The sequence below is a fragment of the Salmo trutta genome, chromosome 3 (assembly GCF_901001165.1).
Source record: "Salmo trutta chromosome 3, fSalTru1.1, whole genome shotgun sequence".
NCBI lineage: Eukaryota > Metazoa > Chordata > Actinopteri > Salmoniformes > Salmonidae > Salmo > Salmo trutta.
The window spans coordinates 6,417,390-6,444,757 of record NC_042959.1 but is presented as its reverse complement, the minus strand read 5'-3'; the positions used below and the strand labels follow the sequence as shown (position 1 = coordinate 6,444,757).

The following is a 27,368-nucleotide window of genomic DNA, read 5'->3' as shown; positions in this document are numbered from 1 at the left end:
GTAGCCAATTTATTCATTACTACATTTAGCTAACATTAGGTAGTTAATCCAGAGATTTTTACCTTTGAGTCGATTCATCAGTCTCATCCAGATCATCATGGCATTTGAAGTTCTTTATGATAGCCACATGAGTAGCTAATTAGCATTTCATTTTGGGGGGGTAAATACAAGTGAATATATTGATAAGTCACCTTGTCCTAGAGAGATTTACATGGTTATCAAAACGTCACGCCAGGGTAAGCCTACACGAAACACAGCCCTTAAATATTATAATATTAGTAATATATTACACATAAAGATGGAGAAATAGATTCAAGTACAAGTCTTGTCATTTGAATAGTAATTTTATTTCAGACAAGTGGTGAATGGACATCAATGTAAATGTAAAAAAAACAAACAACACTTTTAAAATCCCAAACACACACAAAATCAAGATTCACACAAACTCAGTCCAGTTATTTCCTTTTCCATCAGCTGCTTGCCTGATAAAGATGGAATTGAGAAAATGGTGATAGGTTTAAGACTTAGTAAATCATTGCATCTGGAAAACAAGATTTCCTTTCATGATGAAAGAAGGCTTCATATAAATTACTTACAATAGAGTCAATGCTCTCAATGTTGTTTCTATGTTTTGAAGAAACATTTACAATGTCATGATGGGTGTGAGAATGAATGTCCTATGAGCCTTCAAATGTATTTATTTCTTAAGTTGCTGTATCAGTTAAGTTTGCATACTGTTTAATCCAGTTGTTTTAGGTTGTACTAGATATCTGAAAGCGTTACCTACTAACATAATACAGGTGGGGAATACACATAGGATGAAATCAGGTTACAGCAGTAAAGAAACAATGGGAGTATCCCAGCAAATATGAACAAAGCACCTTATACAGCTTGGGAATGTAGGTGGAAGACATTTACAAATGTTGTCCCATTGCATGAAGATGCTACTATATCATGTTTTTCCCTTTAAATACAATTTAGGATAGTCAAGAGGCAAGTGTGTCTAATACGAGGTAGACTGAGTACACAAGCACCTAATCCTCAAGGATGGTAGGCTATTTTGATTGAAACACGTGCATGGCTTTCATTTGCATCCCTACGCTGTATTTGCATTGATTACACATTAAAGATAGATAGTTCACAAACCGAAACAGAGCTCCAGTTTTGAAATAGCAAAAGTGCCTTTAATAATGTGCAATATCTGTATCCTATTTGCTTATGATGATCCAGATCTTAAACATTGTTCTTTATCGATGTTTAGGTGGTGCTTCTGCTGCAAAAAAGTAAGCAGTGACTTTACTGAAAGTCTTACGGTAGGGTATTGTCTTCTTTAGGTTCAGGAAGAGCAAGGAAGAAGCAGAACTAGAATTAAATATGTTTGTGCCATATATTAGAAGTATCATTCAGCTCCTGTTAGAGGAAGAGAGAGACTGGTCAAATAAAAAGGTTGTATTCTAAAACAGTGCATTAGATGATGACACAAAGCCACATCAGACCGAGAGAGTTTGTGCATAAAATAAAATAACCTAAAGCTTTTATAATTAAGTGTCTCTAACTGCAGATAACTGAGATTCTGTGCAAATTGTGCAGCTTTCCTCGGCCTGCCTGCCTTCCTGGTTGCCCAGGGACCTCTGGAGCCGACCTTCAACACTCTGCATCCGTGTTCCCGTTCCTGTTGAGTGGGTTGGGCCCTGCGGAGAGGCTGGGAGAGTGTGTGGCATGCGTGTCCAACTCCACACTCAGGATAGGGTTAAGATGGCTGATTCCGTTGGGTTGCGGTGCCCATTTCTCAGGCTCCTGCTTCTCAGGCTCCTCCCCACTGTTGGAACACACAAAAAGTGTGAGCAAGTTCTCCTTCAAAAGTCCTTCACATTTTCCTACATGTATTTTGCACCAAAAAAGTATTTGAAAGAATCCTTTTGTTTGAAAATAAGCAAATTGCCCACTTTGATTCTTATGGTAAAAAACACAAATAAATATTTTATTGTCACACACTGAATAGGTGCAGTGAAATGTTTTGTTTTACAGGGTCAGCCATAGTAGCAGGGCGCCCCTGGAGCAAATGAGGGTTAAGTGCCTTGCTCAAGGGCACATTGACCGATTTTTCACCATGTCGGCTCAGGTATTCAAACCAGCGACCTTTCGGTTACTGACCCAACGTAGTTGTGCCTATCATATCTGGGCCAATTTAGCTGAAATAATTGACATGAGGATGGTCACCATAATAGATGTACATTACCTGACAATGCATCCATTGATGACCGGTGCCTCAGAGTAGACCTCTTTCTCAGACAAAGAAGTACGGGACCTCCTGTCCTGCCAGGACCCTGCTTGGGGCTCTTGGCAAGAGTCTGACCTGCGCCTGGCTGCTACAGCTGGGCCGGGCCCCCTTCCGCTGGGGGAGGCTGGCTCTCTGGGGCTCTGCCCAGGCCCTGGCCCTGTGGGCCCCTCTGGCTCTTTGCCAGAGCTGTCGGAGCTGTGGGAACTCTGGCTGTGCCTCCCATTCAGGCTGTCAGAGGACGAGACCTTGCTCATTTGTCCGTCCCTGCTCTCATCTGAGGGAGTGAGACAAAGGGGTTAGTAGGGACATGATGTAAGAGAACAGCATGTTCACTCTCTCTGTGCGTTATTATCTCCAGTAGATTGTTTATGCTCTTAGATCATATAGTAATCACATATTTGATGGGCATTTCTAAAAGTAAACAGTAATGCAAGCGTTTACTAGCCACACTGTAGGCCTAACATCTAACCATAGGTTCAGTACACTGTAGGCCTAACATCTAACCACAGGTTCAGTACACTGTAGGCCTAACATCTAAACATCCAGTACACTGTAGGCCTAACATCTAACCATAGGTCCAGTACACTGTAGGCCTAACATCTAACCACAGGTGCAGTACACTGTAGGCCTAACATCTAAACATCCAGTACACTGTAGGCCTAACATCTAACCATAGGTTCAGTACACTGTAGGCCTAACATCTAACCACAGGTTCAGTACACTGTAGGCCTAACATCTAAACATCCAGTACACTGTAGGCCTAACATCTAACCATAGGTCCAGTACACTGTAGGCCTAACATCTAACCACAGGTGCAGTACACTGTAGGCCTAACATCTAACCACAGGTTCAGTACACTGTAGGCCTAACATCTAAACATCCAGTACACTCGGTTGTCCCAGGACATATTCAAAGGCAAAGATATTTTAGGAACTGGATACAAAGACTGCACTGCATCATTCTTATTGAATTCATAACACTGTGAATGTGGCTCACCACTAGAGCGTTTGCTAAATGACTAAAATGTAAAAAATGTAATGAATAGTGACATCCTGCATGCCCTGGTCTATAGTTTAATCATTAGAGTACTGTATGCATATGATCATGACAGGGTCTATTAAGCCCTCTGGTGGGGAAATGTAGAATAGTCAAGGCTAGAATGTGCATCTCTTTTTCAGCAGGACACTCAAATAGTCTGTATATACCCATCAGTGATGGTTGATGTCTTTTAAATGTTTTACGAGCATGGCCTTATTTTACTATTTCTGTCAATCATATTCACATCAATCGGTTTAGGCTACTGCATGATACTAGAATGTCCCCTATACCCGTCATGGGGTGGCTACAACCTAGCCTATGAATGAAAGTTTACAACGTAGGTGCACACAGGTCGAGATCATTTTTGAGTTTTCAAGGTGACAGACAGTGACACGTTCAATACCGCCTTGCACATTCTTGCCTGCATCTAAGTTATCCAGGGTGTAATCGTTAGTCCAACCGTTGCAAATGAGAGTTTCTATTGGACAAATTCAGGTATGTTTATCCCCGTTTCGTTACGTTTGCTTCCGTTTAAGAAATGTTTTTTCAACAGACTCGGACGGAATGAATACACCCCTGATCACACACACAAACACACAGTTCGCTTTCATAGCAACCCACATACAAACAGCATGATCACTTTGCTCATTGTATATATAATTCCTTCTCGCAACTATCTACGAGCTCGCCTCCTCTCACCTATTCCCTTCACTTCCAAGCCAAACCTTCATATCATGACCGCTAACCGCTACACACAGCTTACATTGTTGTCACGTCATAGACAATCACCATAGTTACTGGAACTAACGCATTAGTAAACCTGCTACAATCATGCAGTACAGTGTACAGTCAGCAGCTAGCAGTTTAGCAGATACACCGGTGGGCCCTGTGGCAATAAATTAATGAAATCAAAAGCTTACATTGACTTGGAAGAGTTCTAGTGTTAGATAGCCAGCTAGCTAACATGTTGTCCACCCAATCAAAGGATCAGATAATTAATTTAGTACTGAAAGCATAAGATACAGCTAGCTAGCACAGCAGTGCATAAAATGTGGTGACTAGTTGACCCAGAGAGAGAAAGACAATAGTTTTGAACAAATTCATTTCTTCCAAAAATTAAGGAGAAGCAAGAGAGAGAGCTAGCTATATTTTGTAATATATATATTTCACTTTCACTTACTTAGCTAGCATCGAATGCAGCTAGCTAGTTTAGCCTACTCAAACACCCATCTCAAACATCTCAAACAAACTCTCTCTGAGTCAACTAGTCACCAAATTTTATGCACTGCTGTGCTAGCTAGCTGGCTGTAGCTTACGCTTTCAGTACTAAATTAATTCTCTGATCCTTTGATTGGGTGGACAACATGTCAGTTCATGCTGCAAGAGCTCCTATAGGTTGGAGGATGTCCTCCAGAAGTTGTCCTAATTACTGTGTAAGTCTATGGAAGAGGGTGAGAACCTAGGAGGCTCGTGGTTTTCTATTGAAGTCAATGTACCCAGAGGAGGCCGGAAGCTAGCTGTCCTCCGGCTACACCCTGGTGCTACCTTACCTTAGCTGTTGACCTACTGTAGACCTTCACTGCAAACAGTGTGTTTTAATCAATTCATTGGTGACGTGAATATATTTAGTATAGTTTCATCTTTGTTTCACTATTTATATTTTTATGAAATTCACTGAGGAGGATGGTCCTCCTGTTCCTCCTCTGAGGAGACTCTACTGATACCCATTTTAGGAGAATGAAGAAAGCCAAACAAACAAATGGTTTTGCTACCTCCTCCAGAGTCGCAGGCCTGTTTACGTCTCCTCCTAAGGATGACCTCCAGCTCACTGCTGACAGGGCTCTTCCCTGGGGGGGATGGGGCCGACTCCTGAGACCCCCGACTGGGACTCTTCTTCACCGTCTCCTGGGGGGGGGTCCAAAAATACAGACAACATGCTTTACAGTTGGTAACAGATATAATTATATAACATATATGTTTCATCATTTCTTAAAAGCATATATGAGCTTTTATAATAAGACTAATAAAATAAAACAAAACCCTTCATACCAGAATGCCTTTCAGTTCTTCCATGGCACTCTCCTGTGGCAGCTTTTCTTCCATTACTGGAGGTTTCTAGGGGTTGAGAGAATGGTATTAATACATCAACTAAGTTAATAAACAGGACATAACACATATTTTACTTATGTGCTTACGCACACATCGGGCCTGGCAGCTAGTGTTAGCTTTTATCACATAGCTGGTCTATATTAGAGAGAATAAAGGTTAAGCTGGAGGCCATTTTATAGATTTTTCTCCTCGGAGCCTGTAAATTGTCATGGTGATGGTGTCAATCAATGTAAAATAAATGAAATGAAAGCAACAGCCATGTGGTGTCTGCCAGTCTACACTGTGAGGTAATCCATGGGCAATGTTACACAAGGAGAAAGAGCCCATTCCAAAAGACAAACTGAAGACCGGTTTTAGTAAGAGATTAATAACAGAACTGCTATAATCCATTTCACTCTAGTACCATATGATGTGGATTACCCCTGTGTTATGGGGTTTAGCATGTCAGTTTTTTTGTTGGTGATTTTAGGATCCAGAGAGACTTCACTGTCACAAAATTGATGTAAAAGTCAATATACTCACTTTCACGACAACTCTCTTTGGGGAGACAGTCAGTTGATTAGAAAACATGGCATGGTTGGAAAAATAAGGGAGTAATCAGTTTGAGTCTATATTTCCACAGTTTGAGAACATTAAGTAGAGTCTATATTTCCACAGTTTGAGAACATTAAGTAGAGTCTATATTTCCACAGTTTGAGAACATTAAGTAGAGTCTATATTTCCACAGTTTGAGAACATTAAGTAGAGTCTATATTTCCACAGTTGAGAACATTAAGTAGAGTCTATATTTCCACAGTTTGAGAACATTAAGTAGAGTCTATATTTCCACAGTTTGAGAACATTAAGTAGAGTCTATATTTCCACAGTTTGAGAACATTAATTAGAGTCTATATTTCCACAGTTTGAGAACATTAAGTAGAGTCTATATTTCCACAGTTTGAGAACATTAAGTAGAGTCTATATTTCCACAGTTGAGAACATTAAATAGAGTCTATATTTCCACAGTTTGAGAACATTAATTAGAGTCTATATTTCCACAGTTTGAGAACATTAAGTAGAGTCTATATTTCCACAGTTTGAGAACATTAAATAGAGTCTATATTTCCACAGTTTGAGAACATTAAGTAGAGTCTATATTTCCACAATTTTCCAAGACACTTATTTAAACAAAACATGAACTGTTGACCTCTTCACCTTAGTGTCTCCTCCCTTGACAGGCCTCAGAACCACTCCATGTTTAATCCTCTCCATCATCTCATTTACTGCCTTCACTTTGACGTCATCTGTACCTCCTTCTGCACCTCCTTCTGCACCTCCTTCTGCAGGACAAGGAGCGAGACAGAGGGTTACATGGACAATATTGTAAAGATGTGTGATTTTAAAATAAGAAATTCCTCAATTATGAAGGATTATTTCAATCATATTCTTGAAATTGTATATTATTCTGACAGGTGCAAATTTGATTCTAAGTGATTTCAAACGTACCAGGAGCTTGCTCCAACTTCGGGGATCTCCCCTTTGAACCCTTGGATGATTTCCTCATGATTGCAATCAGTGAGCTATTGAATGAAGAGTGTAAATTAAAGTATGTTTAGACAGATAGGTGGTTAGAGCATTAATTCCTCCATGCAAGCCTGTACACAACAAAATAACAGACTATTGTCTTACCTGAGGGGGTTGCATCGCGATGGGGGAGGGGGTGGAGGAGGGGGAGGGGGTGGTGGTGGGGGGGGAGGGGGCTGGGGAACAGGGGCGGGGGGTGGGGCGATCCCTGGTTCAGGGCCTGGTGAGGTCTCAGTGCTCTTCTGGACCTGCAGTAGCTCTTGCACTAAAGATATAAAAGACCGATGTGTTAGATGAAGCCTGGGTCACCAGTCTTTTAACACGAGAAGATGGACAACTATCTATTCCACTGGTACTGCTGGAGACGTATTCATTTCACAAAGCTCCAGGAATAAAAGCTGTGGTTACCCACAGTGTGATGTGATTGACAGCCCGTAGGTGTCCTCCTCACCTCTTTTCTCTAGGTCACGGTTCTTCTTCTCTATCTCCTGCAGACGTCCCTCTGTCTCTCTCTTCTCCTCCTCCATCAGTTCCAGCTGGCTCTGCAGCTCTGCTATCTGCTGTTTCAGAGAGTACTCCTGTAGCTCAGCCTCCAGAGCCTTCACCTACACGGAGATGAATGGAGACAACCAGTGTGTTTGAGATCCTGATAGACTATATTTTAGTTGGACTGCACATAATCACTGATCTATAAAACATTTTCCACCTCAAATAACTACTCATTATGTGATCAAGATGAGCAATTCTGCTTTTTGACTTGTTGGAACTCTACGTTTTGGTCTCTAAAGACCTTCAGAGTTTTTAATTCCAAACACCACAAGGCGAGACCATATAGGAGTGTGTGTTAATGTTCACTCTACAACACCTGGCATTTTGACCAAGAACATTTTGAAGTGCTGTGTAAGAGAAGACTTGAGCCTTGTGATTAAACATGTATTGATTTCACTAAAGCCCTTCTGTTGTATCCTCCTTGTTCTTCTGACAACACACCCTCTCCTCTCCCTTGCCAAGGATGGGCATTTTAGAACAGAGCTCTGCAGCACACTAAACAGACAGTCTCAGACATACCTACCTTCTGGTGATGCTGCAGTCTCTCCTGCTCCAGAGTCTTGGTAACATTAGCCACGTCCTCCAGAGCCTTGATCAGCTGCAGGCTGGGGTCAGCGTTCTGCAGCAGGATCATACTCTGTCTGTTAGCCTCTTTCTGCTTCACCAACATCTGTAGGAGGAGAGAGAAGGAAGGAAGGAAGGAGGGAGGGGAGGGGAGGAGGGAAAGAGAACAGGAGAGAAGTAGAGGAGGGAGTGAGAGAATGAGCGGGTTCTCCAGATATGGAAGCATTAGACTGTAGCATGAAGCAGGATATGGAAGCATTAGACTGTAGCATGAAGCAGTATATGGAAGCATTAGACTGTAGCATGAAGCAGTATATGGAAGCATTAGACTGTAGCATGAAGCAGGATATGGAAGCATTAGACTGTAGCATGAAGCAGGATATAGAAGTATTAGACTGTAGCATGAAGCAGGATATAGAAGTATTAGACTGTAGCATGAAGCAGGATATGGAAGCATTAGACTGTAGCATGAAGCAGGATATAGAAGTATTAGACTGTAGCATGGAGCAGGATATGGAAGCATTAGACTGTAGCATGGAGCAGGATATGGAAACATTAGACTGTAGCATGAAGCAGGATATGGAAGCATTAGACTGTAGCATGGAGCAGGATATGGAAGCATTAGACTATAGCATGAAGCAGTATATGGAAGCATTAGACTGTAGCATGAAGCAGGAAGTAAGCAGGCGTTGTTTTTATCTAAATGGTCTACAACAACCACAGCCAGCATTCTCCAGAGAACCCCTCTCCCTCTCCAGCCTCAGGCTAAGCAGCATAACAGATAATAGTACACCACACTACTGTAGCTGTGGTTCCCCCAAGCATATGTGTGCCCTTCAAAGCAGTGCTGAGTCTGTGCTGCTGCTCCTCAGTCCCCAGACTAGGACTAGTACTGCTGCTCAGTCTCCAGAATAGGACTAGTACTGCTGCTCAGTCCCCAGAATAGGACTAGTACTGCTGCTCAGTCCCCAGAATAGGACTAGTACTGCTGCTCAGTCCCCAGAATAGGACTAGTACTGCTCCTCAGTCCCCAGAATAGGACTATACTGCGCCTCAATCCCCACGACTAGGACTGGTACTCCTGCTTCAGTCCCCAGAATAGGGACTAGTACTGCTGCCTCAGTCCCCAGAATAGGACTAGTACTGCTGCTCAGTCCCCAGACATAGGACTAGTACTGCTGCTCAGTCCCCAGAATAGGACTAGTACTGCTGCTCAGTCCCCAGAATAGGACTAGTACTGCTGCTCAGTCCCCAGAATAGGACTAGTACTGCTGCTCAGTCTCCAGATTAGGACTAGTACTGCTGGTCAGTCCCCAGAATAGGACTAGTACTGCTGCTCAGTCCCCAGGATAAAACTAGTACTGCTGCTGCTCCTCAGTCCCCAGAATAGGACTAGTACTGCTGCTCAGTCCCCAGAATAGGACTAGTACTGCTCCTCAGTCCCCAGAATAGGACTAGTACTGCTGCTCAGTCCCCAGAATAGGACTAGTACTGCTGCTCAGTCCCCAGAATAGGACTAGTACTGCTGCTCAGTCCCCAGAATAGGCTTAGTACTGCTGCTCAGTCCCCAGAATAGGACTAGTACTGCTGCTCAGTCCCTAGACTAGGACTAGTACTGCTGCTGCTCCTCAGTCCCCAGAATAGGACTAGTACTGCTGCTCAGTCCCCAGAATAGGACTAGTACTGCTGCTTAGTCCCCAGAATAGGACTAGTACTGCTGCTCAGTCCCCAGACTAGGACTAGTACTGCTGCTGCTCCTCAGTCCCCAGAATAGGACTAGTACTGCTGCTCAGTCCCCAGAATATGACTAGTACTGCTGCTCAGTCCCCAGAATAGGACTAGTACTGCTGCTCAGTCCCCAGACTAGGACTAGTACTGCTGCTCAGTCCCCAGAATAGGACTAGTACTGCTGCTCAGTCTCCAGATTAGGACTAGTACTGCTGGTCAGTCCCCAGAATAGGACTAGTACTGCTGCTCAGTCCCCAGAATAGAACTAGTACTGCTGCTGCTCCTCAGTCCCCAGAATAGGACTAGTACTGCTGCTCAGTCCCCAGAATAGGACTAGTACTGCTCCTCAGTCCCCAGAATAGGACTAGTACTGCTGCTCAGTCCCCAGAATAGGACTAGTACTGCTGCTCAGTCCCCAGAATAGGACTAGTACTGCTGCTCAGTCCCCAGAATAGGACTAGTACTGCTGCTCAGTCCCCAGAATAGGACTAGTACTGCTGCTCAGTCCCCAGACTAGGACTAGTACTGCTGCTGCTCCTCAGTCCCCAGAATAGGACTAGTACTGCTGCTCAGTCCCCAGAATAGGACTAGTACTGCTGCTCAGTCCCCAGACTAGGACTAGTACTGCTGCTGCTCCTCAGTCCCCAGAATAGGACTAGTACTGCTGCTCAGTCCCCAGACTAGGACTAGTACTGCTGCTCAGTCCCCAGAATAGATCTGGAGGGTTTCTGCTATTGGATGTCAGTAAACACGCATTCAGACAAATCTAATATCAATTCCTCAACACAAAATAATGAATACTCAAATTAATTAGCAGTGAGAATATAACTAACTGTTTATCTAACACTAATTTAAACATTAGTAATACAACAATTGTAAGGTAATAAAATAACCATATTCTCAGAAAACATTTGAAGATGTCAGATATCACACTAACAGAACGACAACAGACATGTGGAGATGTTAGATATCACACTAACAGAACGACAACAGACGTGGAGATGTCAGATATCACACTTAGAGAACGACAACAAACATGTGGAGATGTTACACTAAGAGACAACAGACATGTGGAGATGTTAGTTATCACACTTAGAGAACGACAACAGACATGTGGAGATGTTAGATATCACACTTAGAGAACGACAACAAACATGTGGAGATGTTAGATATCACACTTAGAGAACGACAACAAACATGTGGAGATGTTAGATATCACACTTAGAGAACGACAACAGACGTGGAGATGTTAGATATCACACTTAGAGAACGACAACAGACGTGGAGATGTTAGATATCACACTTAGAGAACGACAACAGACATGGAGATGTTAGATATCACACTTAGAGAACGACAACAGACGTGGAGATGTTAGATATCACACTTAGAGAACGACAACAGACGTGGAGATGTTAGATATCACACTTAGAGAACGACAACAGACGTGGAGGTGTTAGATATCACACTTAGAGAACGACAACAGACATGTGGAGATGTCACACTAAGAGACAACAAACATGTGGAGATGTCACACTAAGAGACAACAAACATGTGGAGATGTCACACTAAGAGACAACAAACATGTGGAGATGTCACACTAAGAGACAACAAACATGTGGAGATGTCACACTAAGAGACAACAGACATGTGGAGATGTCACACTGAGACAACAAACATTTGTACAAGTGATTAATTAACATGGTGCTTTAAGTTTTCATACAGTACAGTGCCATTATCCCAGTCATCATGTCTGATATGAGTCTTCCCCTTCCTGCCTGCCTGCCTACGTACCTGCCTGCCGTCTGTCTGTCTGTCTGCCTGCCTGCCTGCCTGTCTGTCTGTCTACCTCATGGGCGTAGGTCTCAGCCTTCACCCTCAGGCTCTGCTCCAAATCCCTTCCTGTCTGTCTGTCTGTCTACCTCATGGGCGTAGGTCTCAGCCTTCACCCTCAGGCTCTGCTCCAAATCCAGCTGCTCCTTCATCTCCTCATACTCTGTAGTAGCCATCACAGACACTGAAGAGAGAGAGAGACAGGGAGAGAGAGAGACAGACAGTCAGACAGGGGGAGAGGGAGAAAGAGAGAGAGAGAGAGAGAGAGACAGACAGTCAGACAGGGGGAGAGAGAGAGAGAGAGAGAGAGAGAGAGAGACAGTCAGACAGGGGGAGAGAGAGAGAGAGAGAGAGAGAGAGAGAGAGAGACAGACAGACAGTCAGACAGGGGGAGAGGGAGAAAGAGAGAGAGAGAGAGAGACAGACAGACAGTCAGACAGGGGGAGAGAGAGAGAGAGAGAGAGAGAGAGAGAGAGAGAGAGAGAGACAGACAGACAGTCAGACAGGGGGGGAGAGAGAGAGAGAGAAAGAGGGGAATTGAGGCATAACAGTAACAGTAAAACACTAAAACACAGACACTTGAGAAGGATGGGTCTAATTGAATTATCTAGCGCATAAAGCCTGAACCTGTTTACAGACCACTGTACCACGATGATGTCTCTACCATGATGATGTCTCTACCACGATGATGTCTCTACCACGATGATGTCTCTACCATGATGATGTCTCTGTACCACGATGATGTCTCTCTACCACGATGATGTCTCTCTACCATAATGATGTCTCTCTATCATAATGATGTCTCTCTACCACGATGATGTCTCTCTACCACAATGATGTCTCTCTACCACGATGATGTCTCTCTACCACGATGATGTCTCTACCACGATGATGTCTCTACCATGATGATGTCTCTACCATGATGATGTCTCTACCACGATGATGTCTCTACCATGATGATGTCTCTACCATGATGATGTCTCTACCATGATGATGTCTCTACCATGATGATGTCTCTACCACGATGATGTCTCTCTACCACGATGATGTCTCTACCATGATGATGTCTCTCTACCACGATGATGTCTCTCTACCACGATGATGTCTCTCTACCACGATGATGTCTCTCTACCACGATGATGTCTCTCTACCATAGTGATGTCTCTCTACCACGATGATGTCTCTCTACCATAGTGATGTCTCTCTACCACGATGTCTCTCTACCATAATGATGTCTCTGAAGGGAATAGGAAGATCGTGTAGCAGTAGCCTTGACAGTTGATTAAGGATGGTGAGATGGGCGTATCATGTCACTCACCTCTATTGAACCTCTTGATGGTCTTGCTTTGCTGCTCAATGGTTTTGTGAAGCTCCTTCATTTCAGCCTGCTCCTTCTCAGCCTACAAAAACATTTCAAACAGAGAAGAAAGGCTGGTAAAACATGAACAATCAAGGTTTATGGTGTTTCAACATGACTGAGAATATAATATACTGTATATACACTGCATTGGGAAAGTATTCAGACCCCTTGACTTTTTTCACATTTTGTTACGTTACAGCCTTATTCTAAAATGGATTGAATCTTTTTTTCCCCCTCAACAATCTAAACACAATATCCTATAATGACAAAGCAAAAACAGTTTTTTAGAGATTTTTGCACATTTATTAAAATTAAAAAACAGATAGTTTGTTTACAAAAGTTTTCAGACCCTTTGCTATGAGACTGGAAATTTGGTTCAGGTGCATCCTGTTTCCATTGATCATCCTTGAGATGTTTCTACAACTTGATTGGAGTCCACCTGTGGTAAATTCAATTGATTGGACATGATTTGGAAAGGCACACACCTGTCTATATAAGGTCCCACAGTTGACAGTGCATGTCAGAGCAAAAACCAAGCCATGAGGTCAAAGGAATTGTCCATAGAGCCCGGAGACAGGATTGTGTCGAGGCACAGATCTGGGGAAGGGTACCAAAACATTTCTGCAGCATTGAAGGTCCCCAAGAACACAGTGGTCTCCATCATTCTTAAATGGTAGAAGTTTGGAACAACCAAGACTCTTCCTAGAGCTGGCCGCCCGGCCAAACTGAGAAATCTGGGGAGAAGGACCTTGGTCAGGGAGATGATCAAGAACCCGATGGTCACTCTGACAGAGGTCTAGAGTTTCACTGTGGAGATGGGAGAACCTTCCAGAAAGACAACCATCTCTGTAGCACTCCACCAATCAGTTCTTTATGGTAGAGTGGCCAGACAGAAGCCACTCCTCAGTAAAAGGCACATAACAGCCCGCTTGGAGTTTGTCAAAAGGCACCTAAAGACTCTCAGACGATGAGAAACAAGATTCTTTGGTCTGATAAAACCAAGATTGAACTCTTTGGCCTGAATGCCAAGCGTCACGTCTGGAGGAAACCTGGCAACATCCCTACGGTGAAGCATGGTGGTGGCAGCATAATGCTGTAGGGATATTTTTCAGCGACAGGGACTGGGAGACATGTCAGGTTCGAGGGATAGATGAATGGAGCAAAGTACAGAGAGATCCTTGATGAAAACCTGTTCCAGAGTGCTCAGGACCTCAGACTGGGGCGAAGGTTCACGTTCCAATGGGACAACGACCCTAAACAAAGTGGCCAAGTCAACGCAGGAGTGCCTTCGGGACCCATCTCTGAGTGTCCTTGAGTGGCCCAGCCAGAGCCCGGACTTGAACCCGATTGAACATCTCTGGAGAGACCTGAAAACAGCTGTGCAGCGACGCTCCCCATCCAACCTGACAGAGCTGGAGAGGATCTGCAGAGAAGAACGGGAGAAACTAAAATACAGGTGTGCCAAGCTTGTAGTGTCTTACCCAAGAAGACTCAACGCTGTAATCGCTGCCAAAGGTGCTTCAACAAAGTACTGAGTAAAGGGTCTGAATACTTATGTAAATGTGATATTTCAGTTTTGTATTTTTTATAAATTAGTAAACATTTCTACAAACATGTTTTTTCTTTGTCATTATGGGGTATTGTGAGGGGAAAAAACAATTTAATCCATTTTAGAATAAGGCTGTAACATAACAAAATGTGGAAAATGTCAAGTGGTCTGAATACATTCCGAATGCACTGGAAAAAAGATGAAACTATCTGAACAGCGATATTCTGCATTCACGCTCATATAATAGAATACAAGTCCTCTCACCAGCCCTCAGAATCCCACCCCAAACAGACAGAGAAAAGTTCTGTGCTTGTCTGAGACAGACCTCCTGTGAGAGGTATTGATTACCAGGCCTGGTAGTTGGTAGTACCCACCAGAATGGTTAGCTCTTCAATCTGTCTCTGCTGCTCCTGAAGCTGACAGGCAAGCCTCTTCTTCTCCTCCAGCAGAGTGCTCACTGTCTCCTGAAGCTCTGGAGGGGAAGAAAGAGGTTCCTGAGTGACACTACATGATGACATCTCTTCACTCCTAAGATTCTAACATATAGCTCTACTACTCTGACATTTTAACATGGTTTATCTTGTTACTGGAAATACCATTAGAAAAAAACTACAGAAAGGTGAATCCTAACATGCTGTACAGGCACCACATAATTTAATTGCAGTCAGTCCATTACCCCGTCAAGACAAATCTAGACAAAGGGTCTGATATAGCGTTAACCTGCTGTTGGTACTGGCTGTACGGGTCAGGGCTGGTGTCCTGTGTGTCTGTCTGTGTACTGGTCTGTACCTGGTACTGTCTATGTTCGGGTCTGGTAGCTACCTGGTACTGGCTGTGTACTGGTCTGGTAGCTACCTGGTACTGGCTGTGTACTGGTCTGGTAGCTACCTGTCTGGTAGCTACCTGGTACTGTCTGTGTACTGGTCTGGTAGCTACCTGGTACTGCCTGTGTACGGGTCTGGTAGCTACCTGGTACTGTCTGTGTACGGGTCTGGTAGCTACCTGGTACTGCCTGTGTACTGGTCTGGTAGCTACCTGGTACTGTCTGTGTACGGGTCTGGTAGCTACCTGGTACTGTCTGTGTACTGTTCTGGTAGCTACCTGGTACTGTCTGTGTACTGGTCTGGTAGCTACCTGGTACTGTCTGTGTACTGGTCTGGTAGCTACCTGGTACTGTCTGTGTACTGGTCTGGTAGCTACCTGGTACTGTCTGTGTACTGGTCTGGTAGGTACCTTTAACCTGCTGTTGGTACTGGCTGTACGGGTCAGGGCTGGTGTCCTGTGTGTCCGTCTCCTCTTCCAGAGGCATGCAGTCTGTGATACTAGGTAGCATCTCATCCAGACAGGGTCGAGACGACAGGCTCAGATACTTCAGCTTCCTGTTCTCACTGTTCAACTGGGGGACAAACAACACACACTGGATTATATGTGATAAAGACAAATTATATAAAGCTGATAAGAGGTCGATAGCACACATCAAAATACACTGATTTGGCATGTTGATTGTTTGTAATATTGTAAAATATGTATGTACTGTAGCCTACACATCAGAGGCTTGTGGAAATAAACATTATGCACACAAGCCTATACAAATAACCAACATTCTAATGATCTCTAGTCTAGATCCATTTAATCACCTCGCAGTATCAATCTCTTACCTTGGTGGTAAGGGCCTCAACTACTAAATCAAGCAGTATCAGTCTCTTACCTTGGTGGTAAGGGCCTCAACTACTAAGTCAAGCAGTATCAGTCTCTTACCTTGGTGGTAAGGGCCTCAACTACTATGTCAAGCAGTATCAGTCTCTTACCTTGGTGGTAAGGGCCTCAACTACTAAGTCAAGCAGTATCAGTCTCTTACCTTGGTGGTAAGGGCCTCAACTACTAAATCAAGCAGTATCAGTCTCTTACCTTGGTGGTAAGGGCCTCAACTACTAAGTCAAGCAGTATCAGTCTCTTACCTTGGTGGTAAGGGCCTCAACTACTAAGTCAAGCAGTATCAGTCTCTTACCTTGGTGGTAAGGGCCTCAACTAGTAAATCAAGCAGTATTAGTCTCTTACCTTGGTGGCAAGGGCCTCAACTACTAAATCAAGCAGTATCAGTCTCTTACCTTGGTGGTAAGGGCCTCAACTACTAAATCAAGCAGTATTAGTCTCTTACCTTGGTGGCAAGGGCCTCAACTACTAAATCAAGCAGTATTAGTCTCTTACCTTGGTGGTAAGGGCCTCAACTACTAAATCAAGCAGTATCAGTCTCTTACCTTGGTGGCAAGGGCCTCAGCATTTTCTCTGCAGGATTTTTCTATCTCCAGCTGGGTCTGCAGAACGCTCACCTCCTCAATCACCATTTGGGAAACTGGAATACAAAAAACATTGCATTGCAGTTTGTTTTATGGTACGATTTGACTCCTATTTTAAATAATGAATGAATGACTGAATGGGGGGCAATATGTCTATTGTGATACTGTATTTCCCCTTTGAGCTATTCAGTTTCCCTCTATTTCTCCATATTGATCTATTCAGTTTCCCTCTATTTCTCCATATTGATCTATTCAGTTTCCCTCTGGCGACAGACAGAACTGTAGCAGGGTCCATGTGACATTCTGATGTAACCAGATCATGTTGCATTGGAGACCAGGAAGGCTCTGGCCCTTTGTTGTCATTCTGATGTAACCAGATCATGTTGCATTGGAGACCAGGAAGGCTCTGGCCCTTTGTTGTCATTCTGATGTAACCAGATCATGTTGCATTGGAGACCAGGAAGGCTCTGGCCCTTTGTTGTCATTCTGATGTAACCAGATCATGTTGCATTGGACGCCAGGAAGGCTCTGGCCCTTTGTTGTCATTCTGATGTAACCAGATCATGTTGCATTGGACGCCAGGAAGGCTCTGGCCCTTTGTTGTCATTTATTAGTATTTACTCTAGCTACTAAATACTCTACAATCACATTAACTAAGGTCCATTTGGTTCCACTGAACATTTCAGCTTATCCTGAATTTGTGGTTATTTTTGTTTCAAAACATAAGGCTACAGTACTTAAAAGGTTCTTAAAATATTTAACGGGAAAATTAGATTGGCTGCTGCTGTTGAAAGGAAAAGAAGTGCAATCATTCTCCCATTTGCACATAACCATTGCATATTGGCACACTCACTACACTCACTACACCTAGAACACCCACTACACCCACTACACCCGCTACACCCACTACACCCACTACACCTAGAACACCCACTACACCTAGAACACCCACTACACTCACTACACCTAGAACACCCACTACACCCACTACACCCGCTACACCCACTACACCTAGAACACCCACTACACCTAGAACACCCACTACACCCACTACACCTAGAACACCCACTACACTCACTACACCTAGAACACCCACTACACCCACTACACCCGCTACACCCACTACACCCACTACACTCACTACACCTAGAACACTCACTACACCCACTACACTCACTACACCTAGAACACCCACTACACTCACTACACCTAGAACACACTACACTCACTACACCTAGAACACCCACTACACCTAGAACACCCACTACACTCACTACACCTAGAACACACACTACACCCGCTACACCCACTACACTCACTACACCTAGAACACTCACTACACCCACTACACTCACTACACCTAGAACACCCACTACACTCACTACACCTAGAACACACTACACTCACTACACCTAGAACACCCACTACACCTAGAACACCCACTACACTCACTACACCTAGAACACTCACTACACTCACTACACCTAGAACACCCACTACACCCACTACACTCACTACACCTAGAACACCCACTACACCCACTACACTCACTACACCTAGAACACACTACACTCACTACACCTAGAACACACTACACTCACTACACCTAGAACACTCACTACACCTAGAACACCCACCACACTCACTACACCTAGAACACCCACTACACCTAGAACACCACTACACTCACTACACCTAGAACACCCACTACACTCACTACACCTAGAACACTCACTACACTCACTACACCTATAACACCCACTACACCTAGAACACCCACTACACTCACTACACCTAGAACACCCACTACCCTCACTACACCTAGAACACTCACTACACTCACTACACCTAGAACACCCACTACACCTAGAACACCCACTACACCCACTACACCCGCTACACCCACTACACCTAGAACACCCACTACACTCACTACACCTAGAACACTCACTACACCTAGAACACTCACTACACCTAGAACACTCACTACATCCACTACACCTAGAACACCCACTACACCCACTACAGCCACTACACTCACTACACCTAGAACACCCACTACACCCACTACACCTAGAACACCCACTACACCCCAACACCCACAACACCCCCAACACCCACTACACCTAGAACACTCACTACACCCGCTACACCCACTACACCTAGAACACCCACTACACCCACTACACCCGCTACACCCACTACACCCACAACACCCACTACACTCACTACACCTAGAACACCCACTACACTCACTACACCTAGAACACCCACAACACCCACAACACCCGCTACACCCACTACACTCACTACACCTAGAACACCCACTACACCCACTACACTCACTACACCTAGAACACCCACTACACCCACTACACCCGCTACACCCAAAACACCTGCTACACCCACAACACCCACTACACCCACTACAGCCACTACACCCCCTACACCCACAACACCCACTACACCCGCTACACCCACAACACCCACTACACCCACTACAGCCACTACACCCACTACACCCACTACAGCCACTACACCCACAACACCCACTACACCCACTACACCCCCTACACCCACTACACTCACTACACCTAGAACACCCACTACACCTGCAACAACCACTACACCCACAACACCCACTACACCCACAACACCCCCAACACCCACTACACCCACAACACCCCCAACACCCACAACACCCACTACACCCACTACAGCCACTACAGCCACTACACCCACAACACCCCCAACACCCACTACACCTAGAACACCCACAACACCCCCAACACCCACAAAACCCCCAATACTCACTACACCTAGAACACCCACAACACCCACTACACCCACAACACCCCCAACACCCACAACACCCACTACACCCCCAACACCCACTACACCCACAACACCCCCAACACTCACTACACCTAGAACACCCACTACACCCACTACACCTGCAACACCCACAACACCCACTACACTCACTACACCTAGAACACCCACTACACCCACAACACCCACTACACACACAACACCCACTACACCCCCAACACCCACTACACCCACAACACCCACAACACCCACAACACCCCCAACACCCACTACACCCCCAACACCCCCAACACCCACAACACCCCCAACACCCACTATAGCCACAACACCCACTACACCCCCAACACCCACAACACCCAGATAGCCATCATTTGTTAATTATTGAAATGCTACCCAACCAATGTTCCCTGTAAACTGCTCGTGTGCAGGACTGCAGTGCAGAGTAAATATCAGCCAGAGCAGAGAATCCTACTCCAATGCTCTCTGTTTTGGAATGTTGCTTAACACTGCGTTGATTCGATCACAATTCCAACAGTAGAGGGAAACGTCGATAGTGTTAACTAAAGGGGGAAACTGTAGAAAGTTGAGTGAACCTCCATTTCGTGCTTCTCTGCTCTGGCTGATTTTTACTCTGCACTGCAGTCCTGCACGCGAGCAGTTTACAGCCTGCAGTAGCAGCCAATGTGTGGTGTTCAATGTAGGCCTACATTCCATGAGACATTTGAAAAAAACATGCAGGGCTTATCTGCTTGTCCTTCAGTCAAGGAGGTGACTGAAAATGTTGTGTTGGTTTGATGCAAGAAACAAAATAGAATTATTCCCATACCATTACTACAGAGAATCAGACAAATTCTGCTACCCTCTGCCTATTGGCTACTCGTCTGAAAATACAACACTCCCCCTTTAAAACAGAAAAAAAAGCTCTTTACCTGACTCGTTTTTCAAAGACGGCTAGAAATACGTTTTGTGCTCTTGTAGGAAGCAACCACTCCCCCATTGCCGACTAGAAATTAGCTATAATTGGGCTAATAACTCACTAACTAGCAAAAGATATGAACAAAATGTACACATGTGGCTAAATGCAACTCTCACTTTGATCTCAAAACAAGCTCATCTTCTCACACCGCGTATACTGTAGCCTTAACATTGTCCAGTTCAAAGTGAATGGCACAGATTCATATATGGAAATGATCTATTTGCATACAGTATACGGATAATGCAGCTCTGATTGGATATGACACACCGGTCTGGTAGAGTATGGGTCGTGCCTGGGCAGGCTGAATGATAGAACAGCTATGTTCTGGGATGCATTTTCTCCATTGTTTTTGATGGAACGCCACTCTGGTAGAACTACATTATGATCAAATAGCCACATTAGCCTACTTGACCACTGTCATAACTGTAACTTAAAAAGGGTACAGCCTGTGTTCACCAATCCAACTAAGGGTACAACAGCCTACCTAGTCTGCTAAACTCCCCCTGTCCTCTATGTTCTGCAGAAGCAGCCGCTGTGTTTATTCATGTGCTATATTGTTCCGTTGCAAAAAAAACACAACATTTTAATGCAATATTCAACATGTTAATGCTTATTCATTCACTTGCTTTAATGCCTTCTGAACACACATGCCTCTGCATATTATCCCCAGCTTGATTACACCATTTTTACAAAGCAGTAGGTCAATCCTAACCCTGGTGTCTAACACTGAGCATGCATGAGTCCCTGAGAATTCTGGGAAAGGGGATAGGTGATTATGCTTGTTATCACGCTTAGGAGCAGTTGGAAAGTTCTGCAGCACACACACACATGATGACAGGCTGATCTCTATAGCTGTCCCACAGTTAAACTACTCCTCTCCGACTCCCTGGATAGGGGATCTCCACATGAGACTAGTGGAAGAGCAGAGCTGGAGGGGCTGTGTGTCTGTATTGTGGTAGAGATTCTAGGTCAATAACTACAGGCAGTGGCTGTGTACCAAATGGCACCCTATTTCTTACATAGCGCACTACGTTTCACCAGAGCCTATGGGAATAGGGTGTCATTTGGGACACAGACAGTGACTTACTCAGAGCTCCTCTAGAGAGGCAGCAGAATATTATCCTAGACACCAAGCATTTACCGCTGTCAGGAGGGAGAGGGGCTAAGCTAGGCCAATCAGCAGGGACATTTGCAGCATCATGCTGGCTCGCTGCGTCAAATGCTGCAGGCCTGAGTCAGCGATGTGGTCTTGGAAGTACTATTGTTGGTTGAATGTAATCAGCCATCTTCTGGTCCTAGCAAAGCAAATAGCTTATAGCCTATAATTTCAGGATTTCAGTAATATTGAAAATAAGCAATCTTCCTTTTCAGAGATTATATAGCTAATGGTAATTGTATGATAAATGGTAGTTGGTCATACATACTAATATCTCTTGTTTTAAGTGCATGTCAACTCGAAATGATATTTTAAAAGCTTATTTCCCCATATTGACTAGAGTATAATGTACCTATAAAATAACCAGTATCACTCTGAGTGAAAGGACACAATAGAATAGATGCCAGACTGGAACACAGGAACAGCCCCTCTCTTTCTCTAGTCATGAATCATTCATAATTGAGGACTTGAATGATGCAGTGAAATAACACGAGGCGTTGGCGTGGTGCCTGTGGTTCAGATCAGCGAGATGAATGAATGCCGACCACAGCAGGGGACAGAGGAGAGACACAGTCCCCTGATTATAATAAGACCTGGTAATTACACGTTATTTTGCCCTAGCTGAAGACTCCTATGGAGTCTAGGAGTCTACAGTCATAATTCAGAGCAACCTGTCTTTAACTATCTATTGTTTAGGTTAAAGGCCAGCAAACAAAATAGACTACCTCTCTGTTTAAAGATTATCTGTCTGGGAAGCTGAAACTGGTCAGCAGGATTGGTCCCAGCTTGGTTGAGGAGAGAGACACACATCTAACTGTATTAGGTTACGTAAGAACTACAAAAATGATTTCATGCTCCACTTCAAAAGGTAAACACTTCTTACACGATTCACCGATCCTGCAAAAGTGTCAAGCAGAAGCATTTCAGAAACTTGACTTTGTAACGATACAGCCAACCATCTGAACGAAATGCTGATGACGTAACCTATAACACAACATTCCCAAAGGCAGCTAGCTGAAAGCTGTGAGAAAGTAGCACAACAACACTGTCACACTAATGCTACGCTGGACTTTAAAACCTACAGTATACTGTAGCTGTCAATGTTGAATATTGAATGATTATTGTCTTTCTTACCTCGCATAATGATATCAGACTCCAGCACTCAACCCTGTAACCTTGTTCCTTACCAAATCAATTGTTAATGGAGCTCCTGTAGTATTTTATTACATGTTGCTAGTAAGAACTGGGCAGGGTTGCCAAAACACAAATCCATGACTATGGTTGGCTGAGGCTCCAAGTAGTGATGGAAACTGGGATACCTTCTTACACACCCATTCAGGAGCCAGTTTGGAGCGGCGGTCATCACCAGAGGGGTGTGTAGAGAGCTGTGAGGAAGGTTAATCTGGGTAACAGTAGTGTAAAATGTGTGTGTGTCAGTGTCTGGAACTCACCTCTCTTGATGTGTTTCAGCTGGCTCTCTGCTTCATCTCTCTCTTCAGTCAGTCTCTTGCACTGAGGAACAGGAATTAATGGGGTCACAAGAAAGTCATGTTCTACAATATACGATCATATGCAGGTCACAGTCACCAATTAACAAACACAAATAGATCTCCATTCACAAATAATTTAAGTGTAGTTAATTGACTACAGTAATCCCATGGGCCTTCATTGTTATAGGGTATGAAGTATAGGACACTGGACTCACAACACTGACCTTCTGTCAACACACTGTCTCTTTCTGTCACAAAATTTCAGTCTGTGACAGACCCTCACAAACTTTTACAGATGCACCATTGAGAGCATCCTGTCAGGCTGTATTACCGTCTGGTACAGCAAATGCCCAGTCCGCAACCGCAGGGCTCTCCAGAGGTTGGTGCGGTCAGCCCAACGCATCACCGAGGGCATACCTCCTGCCCTTCAGGACATCTACAGCACCCGGTGTCACAGAAAGGCCAAGAAGATCATCAAGGACCTCAGCCACCCGAGCCACGGCCTGTTCACCCCGCTATCCTCCAGAAGGCGAGGTCAGTACAGGTGCATCAAAGCTGGGACAGACAGACTGAAAAACAGCTTCTATCTCAAGGCCATCAGACTGTTAAATAGTCACCACTAGCCAACCTCTCCCAAGTACCCTACCCTAAACTTTAGCCACTGTCACTAGCCGGCTACCACCCGGTTACTCAACCCAGCACCTTAGAGGCTGTTGCTTATGCACATAGACCTGGAACACAGGTCATTTTAATAAAGGAACACTGGTCATTTTGATAATGTTTACATACTGTTTTACCCATTTCATTTATATATATGCTGTATTCTAGTCAAGGCCATCCTATTTAGCTATTGCTGTACATATACTATTCTATCCTATGTATTCTATATACTACATATTCTATCCATATACTGTCCATGATGTCTATGCATCCCATTATATATATATATATACACAATACCAGTCAGTGAAGGTTTCTTCAAGTGCAGTCGCAAAAACCATCAAGTGCTATGATGAAACTGGCTCTCATGAGGACCGCCACAGGAAAGGAAGACCCAGAGTTACCTCTGCTGCAGAGGATAAGCTCATTAGAGTTAACTGCATCTCAGATTGCAGCCCAAATAAATGCTTCACAGAGTTCAAGTAACAGACATCTCAACATCAACTGTTCAGAAGAGACTTAGTGAATCAGGCCTTCATGGTTGAATTGCTGCAAAGAAACCACTACTAAAGGACACCAATAAGAAGAAGAGACTTGCTTGGGCCAAGAAACCCGAGTAATGGATTTTAGGCTGGTGGAAATCTGTCCTTTGGTCCGATGAGTCCAAATTTGAGATTTCTTGTTCCAACCGCCGTGTCTTTGTGAGACACAGAGCAGGTGAACGAATGATCTCCACATGTGTGGTTCCCACCATGAAGCATGGAGGAGGAGGTGTGATGGTATGGGGGTGCTTTGCTGATGACACTGTCTGTGATTTATTTAGAATTCAAGGCACACTTAACCAGCATGTCTACAACAGCATTCTGCAGCGATACGCCATTTTATCTGGTTTGCGCTTAGTGGGACTATCATTTGTTTTTCAAAAGGACAATGACCCAAAACACACCTTCGCTATTTGACCAAGGAGAGTGATGGAGTGCTGCATCAGATGACCTGGCCTCCACAATCATCCTACCTCAACCAAATTGAGATGGTTTGGGATGAGTTGAAACGCAGAGTGAAGAAAAAGGAGCCAACAAGTGCTCAGCATACGTGGGAACTCCTTCAAGACTGTTGGAATAGCATTCCAGGTGAAGCTGGTTGAGAGAATGCAAAGAGTGTGTCATCAAGGCAAAGGGTGGCTACTTTGAAGAATCTCAAAAAGAAAATATTTTGATTTGTTTAACACTTTTTCAGTTGCTACATGATTCCATATGTGTTATTTCATAGTTTTGATGTCTTCACTTTCATTCTACAATGTAGAAAATAGTAAAAATAAAGAAAAACATGAGTAGGTGTGTCCAAACTTTTAACTGGTACTGTATATATATATATATATATACACACAGTGCATTCGGAAAGTATTCAGACCCCTTGACCTTTTCCACGTTGATTGAATTATTTTTTTCCCTCATCAATCTACACACACCCCATCATGTCAAAGGAAAAACAGGTTTTTAGAAATGTTTGCAAATTTAAAAAAAATAAAACAGAAATACCTTATTTACATAAGTATTCAGACCCTTTGCTATGAGACTCGAAATTGAGCTCAGGTGCATCCTGTTTCCATTGATCATCCTTGAGATGTTTCTACAACTTGATTGGAGTCCAGCTGTGGTCAATTCAATTGATTGGATATGATTTGGAATGGCAAAAACCTGTCTATATAAGGTCCCACAGTTGACAGTGCATGTCAGGGAAAAAAACAAGCCGTGAGGTCAAAGGAATTGTCCAAAGAGCTACGAGACAGGATTGTGTCGAGCCACAGATCTGGGGAAGCATACCAAAGAATGTCTGCAGCATTGAAGGTCCCGAAGAACACAGTGGCCTCCATCGTTCCTAAATGGAAGGAGTTTGGAACCACCAAGACTCTTCCTAGAGCTGGCCGCCCGGCCAAGCTGAGCAATCAGGAAGAAGGGTCTTAGTCAGGGAGGTGACCAAGAACCCGATGGTCACTCTGACAGAGCTCAGAGATTCTCTGATTCTCTCTCTGTGGAGATGGGAGAATCTTCCAGAAGAACAACCATCTCTGCAGCACTCCACCAATCAGTTCTTTATGGTAGAGTGGCCAGACGGAAGCCACTCCTCAGTAAAAGGCACATGACAGCCGGCTTGGAGTTTGCCAAAAGGCACCGAAAGGACTCTCAGACCATGAGAAACCAGATTCTCTGATCTGATGAAACCAAGATTGAACTCTTTGGCCTGAATGCCAAGCATCACGTCTGGAGGAAACTTGGCATCATCCCTACGGTGAAGCATGGTGGTGGCAGCATAATGCTGTGGGGATGTTTTTCAGAGGCAGGCACTGGGAGACTAGTCAGGGTCGAAGGAAAGATGAATGGAGCAAAGTACGGTGAGATCATTGATGAAAACCTGCTCCAGACCTTCAGGACCTCAGACTGTGGCGAAGGTTCACCTTCCAACAGGACAACAACCCTAAGCACACAGCCAAGACAACACGGGAGTGGCTTTGGGAAAAGTATCTGAATGTCCTTGAGTGGCCCAGCCAGAGCCCGGACTTGAACCCGATTGAACCATCTCTGGAGCGACCTGAAAATAGCTGTACAGAGATCCTCCCCATCCAACCTGACAGAGCTTGAGAGAAGATCTGCAGAGAAGAATGGGAGAAACTCCCCAAATACAGGTGTGCCAAGCTTGTAGCATCATACCCAAGAAGACTCTAGGCTTTAATTGCTGCTGAAGGTGTTTCAACAAAGTACTGGGTAAAGTATCTCAATACTTATGTAAATTTGATATCAGTTTTTTATATTTAATACATTTGCAAACATTTCTAAAAACCTGTTTTTCCTTTGTGATTATGGGGTATTGTGTGTTGACTAATGAGGGAAACATTTTAGAATAAGGCTGTAAAGTAACAAAATGTTGAAAAAGTCAAGGGGTCTGAATAATTTCCGAAGGCACTATATATATATATATACACAGTTGAAGTCGGAAATGTACATACAGCTTAGACAAATACATTTAATCTCAGTTTTTCACTATTCCTGACATTTAATTCCTAGTAAAAATTCCCTGTCTTAGGTCAGTTAGGATCACCACTTTATTTTAAGAATGTGAAATGTCAGAATAATAGTAGAGAGAATAATTTATTTGAGCTTTTATTTTTTTCATCACATTCCCAGTAGGTCAGAAGTTTACATACACTCAATTAGTATTAAGTAGCATTGCCTTTAAATTGTTTAACTTGGGTCAAACGTTTCGGGTAGCCTTCCACAAGCTTCCCACAATAAGTTGGGTGAATTTTGGCCCATTCCTCCTGACAGAGCTGGTGTAACTGAGTAAGGTTTGTAGGCCTCATTGCTCGCACACGCCTTTTCAGTTCTGC

General features: G+C 44.0%; 1 protein-coding gene across 2 annotated transcripts in view; it reads right to left on the bottom strand.

Moving 5' to 3' along the window:
- Positions 1-325: 325 nt before the first annotated feature.
- LOC115167206 (shootin-1-like) overlaps positions 326-27,368 on the bottom strand; it is a 30,035-nt gene continuing 2,992 nt past the window's right edge. Inside the window, exons 2-17 of one of the 2 annotated variants that reach the window (XM_029721380.1) lie at positions 23,285-23,345; positions 16,831-16,925; positions 15,806-15,968; positions 14,947-15,044; positions 12,982-13,063; positions 11,753-11,847; positions 8,064-8,210; positions 7,443-7,596; positions 7,097-7,256; positions 6,914-6,987; positions 6,623-6,747; positions 5,951-5,965; positions 5,369-5,434; positions 5,092-5,224; positions 2,240-2,555; positions 326-1,819 (exon numbers count right to left, since the gene is read on the bottom strand). In XM_029721380.1, coding sequence (XP_029577240.1) covers positions 1,645-1,819; positions 2,240-2,555; positions 5,092-5,224; positions 5,369-5,434; positions 5,951-5,965; positions 6,623-6,747; positions 6,914-6,987; positions 7,097-7,256; positions 7,443-7,596; positions 8,064-8,210; positions 11,753-11,847; positions 12,982-13,063; positions 14,947-15,044; positions 15,806-15,968; positions 16,831-16,925; positions 23,285-23,345 — 1,959 coding nt within the window. In that variant the 3' untranslated portion in view covers positions 326-1,644. The remainder of the gene's footprint in view (positions 1,820-2,239; positions 2,556-5,091; positions 5,225-5,368; positions 5,435-5,950; positions 5,966-6,622; positions 6,748-6,913; positions 6,988-7,096; positions 7,257-7,442; positions 7,597-8,063; positions 8,211-11,752; positions 11,848-12,981; positions 13,064-14,946; positions 15,045-15,805; positions 15,969-16,830; positions 16,926-23,284; positions 23,346-27,368) is intronic. The other variant, XM_029721389.1, reaches the window with a different exon arrangement.